The sequence below is a fragment of the Pipistrellus hanaki genome, assembly GCF_964339955.1.
Source record: "Pipistrellus hanaki genome assembly, chromosome: 2".
NCBI classification, from domain to species: Eukaryota; Metazoa; Chordata; class Mammalia; order Chiroptera; family Vespertilionidae; genus Pipistrellus; species Pipistrellus hanaki.
The window spans coordinates 51,610,292-51,622,699 of record NC_140504.1 but is presented as its reverse complement, the minus strand read 5'-3'; the positions used below and the strand labels follow the sequence as shown (position 1 = coordinate 51,622,699).

Here is a 12,408-nt window from a genome sequence, read left to right as displayed (position 1 = left end):
TTTATTCATTCTCTTCTTAGCACCCATAGCACGTTTAGTATCTTGAAGCCCTAATGACCTATTATTGTGTTGCATGCCCTGTTTTTTGTATTATCATATTACATTCAAGAATAATTTTGTTCTCCTTTAAGGCAGCATACATTGCACATGTGCCTGTACTACTGAGATACCCATAGTGTTGCAAGGGGGATGTTAGGGTGACCAGCCATCCAAATCTTCTCAGGCTTGAAGGCTTTCCAGGATGCTAAAATCAGAAAAGTCCTGGGCAAATCAGGCAAAATCGTCTACCATATAAGCAGTTGGCACTTCTATTTTGCTTTTTATTTATGTCTTTTGGTCCCAAACTTGAAAGAAAGCTTGTTCCAAACCTCTCTCTTGACTCCTGGTGGTTTTCTGCAGTCTTTGCCCTTCCCTGGCTTGTAGATACATCCGCAGATCTCTGCCTTTATCTGGCCATGGCGTTCTGCCTTTCGGTGTGTGTCTGACTCTTCTCATGGCATTCTTTTTTGGAAGGACACTGGTCCGATTGAATTAGGAGCCCATCCTACTTCACTATGGCCTGATCTTAACTAATTACAACTGCAGGGACTTTGTTTCCAAATAAGGTCAGATGCTGAGGTACTGAGGGTTGGAACTTGAACATGTGAGTTTTAGAGGGGACACAGTTCGACCCTTAACACCCAGGTCTTTGGGTGAGTCCCCAAACTCCGTAGAGGCTGGAGGCCTCTCCTCCCTGGGCAACACAAAGCCCATGAAGTTACTGTCCTGAATCTACTCCAGTTCTCCAATCATTTTGTATTTATCACTGACTCTTTCCGCTGCCAGGTTCACATTGTCATTACTAACCACTTATTCACCACTCTCAGGACGTTTGTGAATGTAGGGATACTTAGAAATACAATGCATGCCCGATTCATTTGCTCTAAATTGGTGACTGTCCCATCTTCTTAAAAGGGCAGCCTGCTAAGGAAATCTTGTAGCCATTGCTTATATGCAGTAACTACTACATCCTGACAAATAATAACTGTAAGTTGCTGAATTTTAGTGCTCCGGAGAATACCATGGTATGCACAGACAGGGTTTGGAGCGTGTGTGTGTGTGTGTGTGTGTGTGTGTGTGTGTGAATTTGGGTGTGCATGCAGTGGCTTATAATAAACAAACATCAGAAGACACTGCCCCAACCTTTCTGCAGGCATTACGCCCTGGGCATGTAGGGGACAGCGTGCATAGCCTCACTCAGGCTGTGGCTGCCTCATTCTGTCAGCTCCCTGTGCCGCTGACCCCTTCCCCTCCTAAGAGATAGCTCTGTTTCAAAAGATAAACACTAGGAGTCACAAGGAACGTGAGGGAAAAGTCGAGCGAGTCTCCCAGTTGTTTTTTTTTCCCCCTGGTGTTCTCACTAGAAGCCCAGCCGGTCTCTGTGCATGAGGTATTTCCGACTCAGACAGTTACAGCCGGAGATGGCAAGGGCAATGATGGACCTTCATAAGGGTCGGGGGTGGGCCAAGGAGCGGATGGGGCATGGGGACTCGAGCACATCTCCTCGCTCCCTTCCAGAGCAGCCCACCTCTGAGCAATCCCAAAGACCAAGGAGGCTCCTAGCTAGTGCCCGCTTGTGTGCCAAGCTGCCAGGCAGGCTGCTCGCCTGCTGGGAGGCGGCAGGCAGGCTCCCCGCTCAGCTGCTGCTCCGTGCCAGATCCGGGAGCTGTCGGCTCAGCGCCCACGCCTTGCGCTCCAGCTCTGGGCAGCCCCGGGTGGGCTGGGGGAAGGCGCGAAGCTCCCTCCGTGACTGCAAGTTGACTTTCTCTCGCTGTTGCTGCCGGCAGAATACCTATACCAATGCGGACAAGCTCCTAGAGGCGGCGGAGCAGCTGGCACAGACCGGGGAATGTGACCCCGAGGAGATCTACAAGGCGGCGCGGCACCTGGAAGTGCGCATCCAGGACTTCGTGCGCAGGGTGGAGCAGCGGAAGCTCCTGCTGGACATGTCCGTCTCCTTCCACACGCACACCAAGGAGGTAAGAGCCCGCCGAGCCAGGGGCATCGCCTGGGTCGGTTTGTTCTGGCAAGGGTCACATCCCGTCTCCTTGCCTGATGACCCTCCAGCTGTGCCCAGCGTCCTTCTGGGTGGTCTGGAGGTCTCAGCCTCCTAATGTGTACAACCTGAACACCTTGCTACTGATAACATGTATGTAGCTTCACAGACAATATGGGGCAGAATTTCTTCCTCGTCTCCAGCGAGGAGGGGGCCGCAGAGACAGGTGGTTTCCGGAGTCTGCTGGCGCTGGAGGTATTTGGGAATCCCTGGTATAGAAATAGTCACTGGAGGGAGAAATAGAAGAGGATCAAGACTCCCTTTCCGCCCCACACCCTGTTGCTCCTGGTTGCTGTGCCTGTCAGAATTAGAGTCCCGCAAGAAACAGAGTTTGCAAATGTGCTATATGTTATTTTATGTTTTAAAAACAGAAAGTTAAGTCTTTATAATGAGTTCTGCCACAAGGGGATACTAAAGGAATTGGCCCTCACTTGGCCTGAGTGTGGAGTGACATCCGGTGAGGGAAGGGGATTGGGGGACCCTCCACACAGGAGGAGGTTAGCTGGGCTTATGTCTGGCCCAGCGGTTCAGGACGTTCAGGACGTGGAGACAGGAAAGGAGAGGGTAGGTGATGCTATGCTGTCGGCAGGGCAGAGGGGCCCAGAGAGAGGAGGGTTGCAAGCCTGAGATTGCTTTACGGTTCTGGTTAGCACTCTGAAATTGAGTAAGTGGCCAGCGAGGAGGCACATTTAGCATCTTCTCTAATAACACCGTTGGCAGAGAAATTCATTAGGTACATGCATGCTTGTGTTCCCCCGGGAATTCATTTTAATGGAGAATTAATTAAAGTTTGATCACTGCTCAGGAGAAAAAAATTAACCCCACTTAATTAAGTTGATTTTTGAAATTTGAAATGCATTAGGAAGCCTGGTTATTGCTACTTCACAGGCTTCCTGACGCTCGGTGGGAATGAATGCAAATCACAGCAGCGCCTATCAGAGGAAAACAGGAAAGGATAATGTTTTCTAAATGGAGATTCCCCAGGCAGATGCAGGGCTGGCGAGCTCCCCAATGCCGACTCTGCTTCCCCTCCGTGGGACCACAGCCACGCTCTGACCAGTGTGTCTGTGAAGCAGGGGATTAGCTTTAATCCAGGTCTTCCTGCCTGGTTGTCTGCTCGCTGGTGGCTCACCCCATGCTAATCGTGGTCTCAGAAACCAAAGAGAAGTGTTTTCTCCTTTAGTGATGAGTCTGCAGATGCTAGAATGGAGCATGAATGAACCAAAGCCATGCTCCCTGTGCGGGCCGTAGGTGCTGTCTGTACAGGGACGGGGTGGACTAGGTCAGTCTCCATGGAAAGGCCACTCCTGAAAGGGTGGCCATGGCTTCCAGGAGCCCTTTCCAGCTCCCACCGTCTATCCATGGAGCCAGGAGGCTCAGGTTCTAGTCCAGATTCTGCTGCTCCTGTGCCATGTGGGCTTGTGCAAATCACTGCTTCTCTGGCCCTGGGTAGCCTCCTCTATAAAATTATGCAGCTGGGTTCAGAGGCCTTAAAACTCCTGAGTCCAATGTGAATTCAAGATTTTTTTCCTTTTCTTCCCTTCTTTTTCATTACTTGATATTGTCAAGTATGTTAGCTAGTACTTTTTAAAATTGGCTACCCACTACTTGCCAGACTCATAAATCATTCCACACAATCCTCATGGAACCATCAATAATCTTATGATGCAGATTCTTTTTCTTTATTTTATTTTTCCCCATTAACATTTATCCCCCCCTATACCTTCTTGTGCTTCCACCCACCCATGCCCTCCCGCACAATCAGCAAACTATTGAACATGTCCATGAATTCTTTCTCTCTCTCTTTTTTTTTTTCGTTCAATCCCTCCATACCTTCCCCCAAAATGCCCTCACACCCTAGTTACCTGCCTGCTCTCTATCTATGAGTCTGTCTCTATTTTTCTTTTTTAGTTCAGTTTGTTCATTAAATTCCACATGAGTGAAATGGTGTGGTGCTTGTCTTTCTCTGACTGGCTTATTTCACTGAGCATAATGTTCTCCACGTCCATTCATGCAGTCTCGAAGGGTAAGCTTTTCTTCCTTGTAACAGCCGAGTAGTATTTCACTGTGCAAATGTATCGCAGCTTTTTTATCCACTCACCTACTGATGGGCAACGGACTGCTTCCAGATCTTGGCTTTGTAAATAACACTGCAATAAACATAGGGGTGTGTTTACACTTCCGAATTAGTGTTTCAGGGTTTTTTTTTGGATAAATTCCCAGAAGTGGAATTGCTGGGTCATACGGCTGTTCCATTTTGAAGTTGTTTTTGTTTTGTTTTGTTTTATTGATTTCAGAGAGAAAGGGAAAGGGAGAAATAGAAACATCAATGATGAGAGAGAATCATTGATTGGCTGCTTCCTGCACACCCCACACTGGGGATCAAGCCCATAACCCAGGCATGTGCCCATGACTGGAATTGAACCTGGAATCCTTCAGTCCACAGGCAGATACTCTATCCACTGAGCTAGACAGGCTAGGACCATTTTGAGGATTTTGAGGAGTCTCTACACAGCTTCCCACAGTGGCTACACCAGTCTGCATTCCCACCAGCAGTGCATAAGAGTTCCCTTTTCTCCACATTCTCGACAACACTTGTTGTTTATTGATTTATTGATGATAGCCATTCTGACACGTGTGAGGTGATACCTTGCTGTGGTTTTAATTGCATTTCTCTGATTAGTGATGACATACAGATGGTCAACAGACAGATGTCTGTTGACCATCTGTATGTCCTCTTTGGAGAAGTGTCAATTTAGGTCCATTTTTCAATTGGATTGTTTGTTTGTTTTTGGTGTTGAGTTTTATAAGTTCCTTAAACTTAAAAACTCCTTATTAGATGTGTCAGTGTATATGTTCTCCCATACAGTGGTTTCCCTTTTCATTTTGTTGATGGTTTCCTTTGCTGTGTGATACAGATTGTATTAAACATATTTTCCAGGGAGGGAACTAAGGCTGAGGAAGGAGCTTATGTAAGGTCACAGAGCTCGTCAGCAGTGCGGAGACTGTGCCTGCCTCCCTACACACTGTGGCCTCGCTCTGAACTGCTACCCACACCCTGCTGTCCTCCTTCTCTCCCCTCCCCCCCGCCCCCACCCTTGTCTCTCCTCCTCTCCTCTACTCCATTTCCTTCTTCCTACTTCTTTTTTCCCCTCTTTACATTTTCAAACCCCAAAGCAGGGGCTTGATGGAGAGGGTAGACCTTAGCTTAGACATGTAAAGTGTGGACAGGGGTGCGGGCTTGGGAGATAGGAATAATCATTAACCATTATTTTCCCTCAATGTCTCTTAGACCTTGTTAAGCTAGGTCCTGTTTGAACCTGAGCCGTGTTTTCACACTGAGGCTCAGCTTGCAGCGGGGGTGGGGACCATCCGGCCTGTGAAATCATTTGGTCTGGCCCTGCCAAGGCATTAGGGGTGAGTTAATTAAATGTTTGGCCCAATAGAGCAGGCTAACTTTTAAGTGGATAATTGTGTATGGCCTGCGCGAATGATGTTATAAATATCCAACTGGCCCTTGTCGAAAAAAAGGTTCCCTACCCCTGGCTTATAAAATTCATTCATATGAAATAGTACTGAAGGGGGGCAGTGTAATCCTGGGGGCAGGTGAAGAAAAAGAACAGGAATGAAAGTGTATTTAACACCTGCCGTGTGCTACATTATCAATCAATTGCCATGAGAATTATCACTTTTATTCTAATTTTACTGATCAGAGAAATTCACAATCTGCCCAGGGTTTTATAACTAGGATGTGGTAAACTGTGGGAATTGACCCCAAATCTTTCTGACTCCAAGACCCTTGCTTTTTCTCCTGTGCCACACGGATCTTTCATAAAGGCCAGAGCATAGAGACTGGGAGGCATTTTCCCCAACAGGGGAACCCAGGAGGCTGGCAGGAAGTAACACAGTCTCTTTGGTCCAGATCCCAAAAGACAAGAGAAATTAGGAGCAGTCCTGCCTGGATGCAGAAGGAGGGCTGTGATTGTGAGGATCCTCTAAATAAGAGATATGTAACTCAGATCAACAAATTCTGACTTTTGTTCAGGATGGAAAGAAAAGCAGCGTTTTGAGTAGCTGTCATGGAGTCCTGGGAGAGTATCTTCAGGGGTCAGCAGGGCTTCCTGTCCGTGTGCTCCCTACCAGCCCCCTTCCCGCCCCAAACCAGTCTGTCTGAGGCCCCCTTTAGCAGAGGAGAGAGTAAGCCTTGTGTGTGTGTACGTACACACCTGTGCTTTCTGTGCTCAGATGCATGTATATGCACATATACATGTGCACACATAGACACGTATAGGTTTTACACACACACACACACACGAAGTACAGCATGATCTTGGATATCAGGGGATCTGATTTTCACATCTAGATCTTTACTTGGCATGCTGTGTGCTTTTAGGAAAATTACTTAATCTCTATTATTTTGTGATAATTATGACGATTATTACAGAATTGGATGCTATAATACTAACAGCTATATTTTTTTTCCTGATAGAAAACTTCCTCCCAAATTTATCCTTAGAGCATCTCTGAAGTAGGCTTAATAAGGAACTTAAGGACTCAACTCAGGCTTCATTTTTCCTTGAAATTCTTCCCTGGTGCTTCCCACCTCCCAGCAGACTGGACCGGAGCACCATGCACATACCTCCATTGATGGTGCTAGGATCGCACTGAGCTGATTGGCTCTTTGTTAAATCCAGAGTGCTCATATATGCAGTATGTTTGGGGGTTTGGATGTGTGGCTATAAAGTCTGCTCTACATTCTGCCGCTATGTCTGATCCATAGAAATGCTGAATAAATATGAACAGGTTTACTTGACAATGGGAAGCTAATCATTTCATTTAAAAAAAATCTTTTTAATGGGAAAAGAGGAGAAAGCTCATTCAATCATATGTTTGTTCAACTCCAGTTCTTTGACTTAAACTCTGTAAACAAGGTGTCTAAAGGGGAGTGGAATGGGGAATCTTTATCTATGGGAACTTTTCCCAAAACCTGTGTAGCAAGCAGAAATGCATTATTAGGGTAGGCAGAATTGAGCATCCTTGGATAGTGTGGTGAAGAAGGAACTACTGTGGTTTGATCTTTCCATATTGTATTTAATATCTCTCAAGACCTGCCACCTCTCAAGCTCTAGTAAGTGTGAGTCCTATTTGATCCTGGGCCTAATAACTTGTAACTCCTTCCTCTTGGTTCTATAGGCAAGCTTCTGGCTTTTTACTCAAGGCAAGATTAGAAGCCAAATCTACAAATCTGTTAGGGAATTTGGAGTTGCTATAGTTGCTTTTCCCTCTTACAATAAATAGAGTGAATGGGTGATCTTCCACTCAGTTTTACTAAGTGGCCGTGCATGATATTGGGGTTCCTGGTAGATAATAGTTATAGATCCTTCCTCCCGGATCATGGTTAACTTTTTCCTTATTTCCTCCTTTCTTTTCTTTTTTCCTTCATACCTAACTACAGTTATTTGCTGAGTTTCTCTTGAGTGCCAATGTATAATAGAATGTCATTGGAAGATGTAATTTTGAAGGAATAAAAGCCCCCTTTATAAGAGATTTCTGATCAGGAACTGCATATCCATCTCCATAAATGATGTAAAACCTCGACGTCCTAGGACTCCCCAGGCTGAAGTTCATAATTTTACTTTTGTCCACTTCCTACATCAGAAGATTTACTCTAGTCAGGATCAGAGAGAAGACAGAAGAAAGATATGAGGAAGATACCCTCCAGGCTCATTTCTTCTGCAGACTGAAGAGTCTGCTTGATCCTATTGGCCCTGCTCTGTGAATTCTTGTGACCATGGGAGTCTGGATGGGAGATTAAAATCCTCTAATTATTTCATTTCAATATTAGTCATAATCTTGACTAATTAGAAGCCATCTTAATTTTCCATGCTGGGTGACTTATTAAGCAAACCATAGTGCATCTATATAGTAAAACACTATAAGTCACCTTGTCAAAGATCATGATTGGCATAGGAAGGGCATGTGTTGTAAGACATTAAAAACTGTATTTCCAACATGACCACACACATAGAATAAAGACTAGAAAGAAATGTGCAAAGAAGTTATGAATTCTATAGGTGGTTTAATTTTTCTTAGCATTTTTTCCAATTTTATATGTTTGCTTCAATATTTTCAATTGAAAATCAGAGACAATCTCAGTAAGTGTTATTTTACAAAAATAAAACTTTCTATCCATACTTAGAAGAGCTGTGTGATTTTTTTTTTTTAAGTGACAAACATGTTCTTGGGACCTTCTTTTGCAACCAGAGCCTCAGCTATTAGTACGTATTATTCTGAACTTTCAGATGTCTCCTTTTTGCCTGGGGACAAGGGCAATTGGCTATAGGCTTGTCTGGCGAGCAAGAGAGAAACATTTACCCACATCCTCATTTTTATTTTTATTTTTTTATTTTTTTGTTCAGGGAAAAGACACTTATAGTGTTATCTGCTTTTCAGATATTTTGTCTAGTCAGAATTCTCTTTCCTTGCTGTGGGCCCATGGAAATACTATAATTGCTGGGCTTTCAAAATATCCATTGTTAGATATTTTTGTAGTAATAATATGAAAGTCAAATAACAAAGGAATGTGGCCAAAATAATCAACATTAGCTCTTTATTAGATTGCTTAACTAAATGCCCATTTCTATTTGTTTTTAACCTGGAAAAATTATTCTTCCATGCTGTGTCCTGCTCAAATAGGCACACATACACACATACATACACACACAAACACACACACACACACACCACAGGCTCTAGAGTGGGTGGGTAGGTTTTAACTACCCACCCACTCTAGAACCAAAACTAAGTCCGTCTTCCACAGGGAATGATTGCCTCAAGGACAACACAGCTTCATTCCCTATTTATACTGCCAATGCATTTCTACTGCCAATGCCATGGTGTTTATTTAAAAACTAAAAGCTGTTAGTCAATGCCAAAGAAAAACAGTCTCTTCAAAATGAGGGCAGGGGAGGTTCATGCTGTGGAATTGCTGCTCCTTCAATATCTCCAGGTCAGTTTTGTGGAGCAGCGATGGCGGCCAGAGCCTAGCAGCAGCCAGTCTACAGGAGAAATAACATCCCCTCTTTTCTTAACCACTCATCCATAAGCCTTGTGGTTCCTATAACCCTCCCTGCCCTGTCCCCTGCTTCCTGCCTTTTCAGGGGCCCTTCCCTCAGGCTGCTTCACATGCAAGCATAGGCTGGCCCTCCTAAACTCACTGGTTTCACTCTTAAAGGCAAGCTTCTGCAGGGCATTGAACTCTACCCCCCGCCAAGGCTCTGGAAATTCTCAAGTTAGGACCACTCTTTTGGATGCAGATATTTTTGGCCACAACCATATGTGTTCTCTGAAAGAAACACCACATGAAACCATCTCAGTGTACATGTCAGCAGGGACCAAGCAATCATTGACAAGCAGAGAGCAGAGTCCTACACGAGTGGGGCTCAGTACAGGTGCATTTGATCAAAAAGAGGGGGTCTGGAAAACGGCTGAAATGGGAGATTCTTTCTGCTGAAACAGCAGAAGGTTTTAACTTCAGGAGACAGGAGTTTCTTTATAATGTAGTGGGATATAGGAACAGAAATCTGAAACGCCAGTTCCAATTCATTAATCAAAGAATATTTAGAAGGAGGACACTTTTTTTCTGATGATACGAACTTGAGGTCAGTAGGTGTTCTCAGATGTCCCTAGTCTTTTTGTTTGTAACTCTGACACCTCGTTGTTGTTGTTTTAGCAGTTTTTGTCTTTGACTGTCCCTACAGTTTAGCTAATGATCACCAGGAAGAGGAGTGTTATGAGTCATGGTGGATTTCCTGAGGACAGAATGACACTTTCTTCCTAGACCTACATCAGAGATGGTCAAGTTTTTATTAAGGAAGGGGAAAGGAGCTTCAAGCAATGAAGCCATTAATATAGCTTACGGATGGTACTGACAACAGAATTACCTTAAATAAAATAAAATAAAATCCTCAAGACACTTCTCTGCCTCTTTCCTGTCTCTCTCCTTTCTGTATCAGTGAGTACCAGACTTCCCTGGCCAGTCTTCAGTCTCAGTGCCTGCACCACACTGAGACATTGAGTTTTAATTACCTGCTTCCTCTTAAATTACCTGCTCCAAATCTACAATTTTCATTGCTCTTCACATTCCCTCTTTTCCTTCCTTCATTTTTCCCTCCCTCCCTCTCTCTGTTTCTCCTTTCCTTCCCCCACTTCTTTTCCTTCCTTCCTTCTTTCCTTCCTTCCTTCCTTACTCCCTCTTTTTATTCTTTTTTCCCCTCATTAGAAATATCTGAACTTTCCAGTCTCTAGGCCAGGGGTGGGGAACCTTTTATATGCCAAGGACCATTTGTATATTTATAACATCATTCATGGGCCATACAAAATTACAACTTAAAAATTAGCCTGCTAAATTTGGTCAAACATTTAATTAACTCACCCCTAATGCCTTGGCAGGCCCAGACCAAATGATTTCATGGGCCTTATACAGCCCTCAGGCCAGAAGTTCCCTACCCCTGTTCTAGGCTTTCCTTAGACATCCCAGGACAAAGCAGCAAAAACAGAAAACAGAGGCCCAGCTCAGCCTAGCAGACTGAAGAACCAAATCCATTGTTGATCTTTTACCAAATTCAAATGAAGGAGTACTTCAAACTTTCCCTCTGCCTGCTATTCTCTTGAAGGTAGACCTTCCTTCATACCAGAAAGTGGGAAGTAGCATTAAACTATAGTGACCATTATCCTGAAATCCTGATTTCAATCTAATTTGAAATAAATACATTCATCCTTGTAGGAATATATATCCCAGCTTATATGTTCTGAAAAACTTGTTTTGTGCTTTTATAACAAAAAGCTTATTTGTAAAGAAAATAAATTGAACTAATTACAACCAAATTACCAGCTGCTAACTAATGGGGGCTCTGAATAATAATAATTTGGTTATAGCTATCATCACAATGCTATAGGCTTATTAATACGGCTATATATATATTTATTAAAAGTATTAATAATAAGTATATCATTCAATCCTTATAATCTTTGAAGTAAGCAGGTTCTTATTGTTCTACTTTGCAGATTATTAACTGAGGCTCAGAGAGGATCTCACCTGTCTAGGAAGGACACTCTTTCTATACTGTTATTTTCTACCTCCAGGGCTTATTAATCTTGTCAACTCATTGTCTTCTTTCTCCTGTCTAAAAAGCAAATAATAACTTGTCCAAAATCTGAAGACTATTTTTGTCTGTTATTTCTTTTCTCACCTTTTATTACACAGGCCATACTATGATTTCTCACACTAAACCAAATAGATGAAATAATATTCTCAAAATGGATATTTATCTATTTTTAATTCATTTCAGAGAGGGGAAAGGGGAAGAGAGAGAGAGAGAGAGAGAGAGAGAGAGAGAGAGAGAGAGAGAGAGAGAGAGAAATATTGATGTGAGAGAAACAATCAATCAGTTGCCTCCCATATGTACCCTGACCAGGGATTAAACCCACAAACTAGGTATATACCCTGATCAGAAATTGAACCTGCTTCCTTTTTTTGGTGTAGGGGATAATGCTCCAACCAACTGAGCCACCAGGCTGGGGACTTATCCATGTTTTTAACTTATAGAAGGTTAGAACCAAAAAGTAATTAACAACTTCATTTTATGATTTTTCTAACCTATTTCATACATAAAGCCATGGCAAGCAAGGGGGTAACAGTGTACTCAAAGGCAACACTTATAGAAAGAACAGGAGCCAAATCTCTCTCTCTATTGCTTGCCCCCACCCCACACCCATTCCCCGGTAGAGCCCTGAGCTTATCTTTCTTGCTAACCAGCTGAAGTGTCCTTGTTTCTAAGCAAACATCCGACTCATCTTTCATTCCATCATTTATGAAAGTACTCAGCAAGGATAGTTAGAAGTAGAGCACTGTGGCAGGCCACTGAAGACTTTGTTTCAGTATGAGGAAGAGCTATCAATAAATGAGTTTTCAGTAATTCAGTTCAATTCTCCATCATTCCCAGATCATTCTGTTCAAATGTACCAAGCTTTTTTTTTTTTCCATTAATCCTTACCCAAAGATACTTTTTCCATTGATTTTTTTAAAGAGAGTAGAAGAGAAGGAAGGAGGGAGAGAAGGAGAGAGAAAAAACATCCATGTGAGAAAGACACATCAATTGGTTGCCTCCCATATGCACCACAACTGGGGTTGGGAATCAAACCTATAACCCAGTCACATGTCCTTGACTGGGAATCGAACACGAGACCCTTCAGTGTGCAGGCCTATGCTCTAACCATTGAGTGTAGGCTCAGCAGCCAGGGCTGCACCTAGC

The 12,408-nt window shown here is 43.6% G+C and overlaps 1 protein-coding gene across 27 annotated transcripts in view; it reads left to right on the top strand.

Moving 5' to 3' along the window:
• KALRN (kalirin RhoGEF kinase) overlaps nucleotides 1-12,408 on the top strand; it is a 650,068-nt gene that overhangs the window by 340,581 nt on the left and 297,079 nt on the right. For all 27 annotated transcript variants that reach the window (XM_084871483.1, XM_084871457.1, XM_084871488.1 and 24 more), the window contains exon 11: nucleotides 1,827-2,018. In XM_084871483.1, the coding sequence (XP_084727609.1) occupies nucleotides 1,827-2,018 (192 nt within the window). The remainder of the gene's footprint in view (nucleotides 1-1,826; nucleotides 2,019-12,408) is intronic.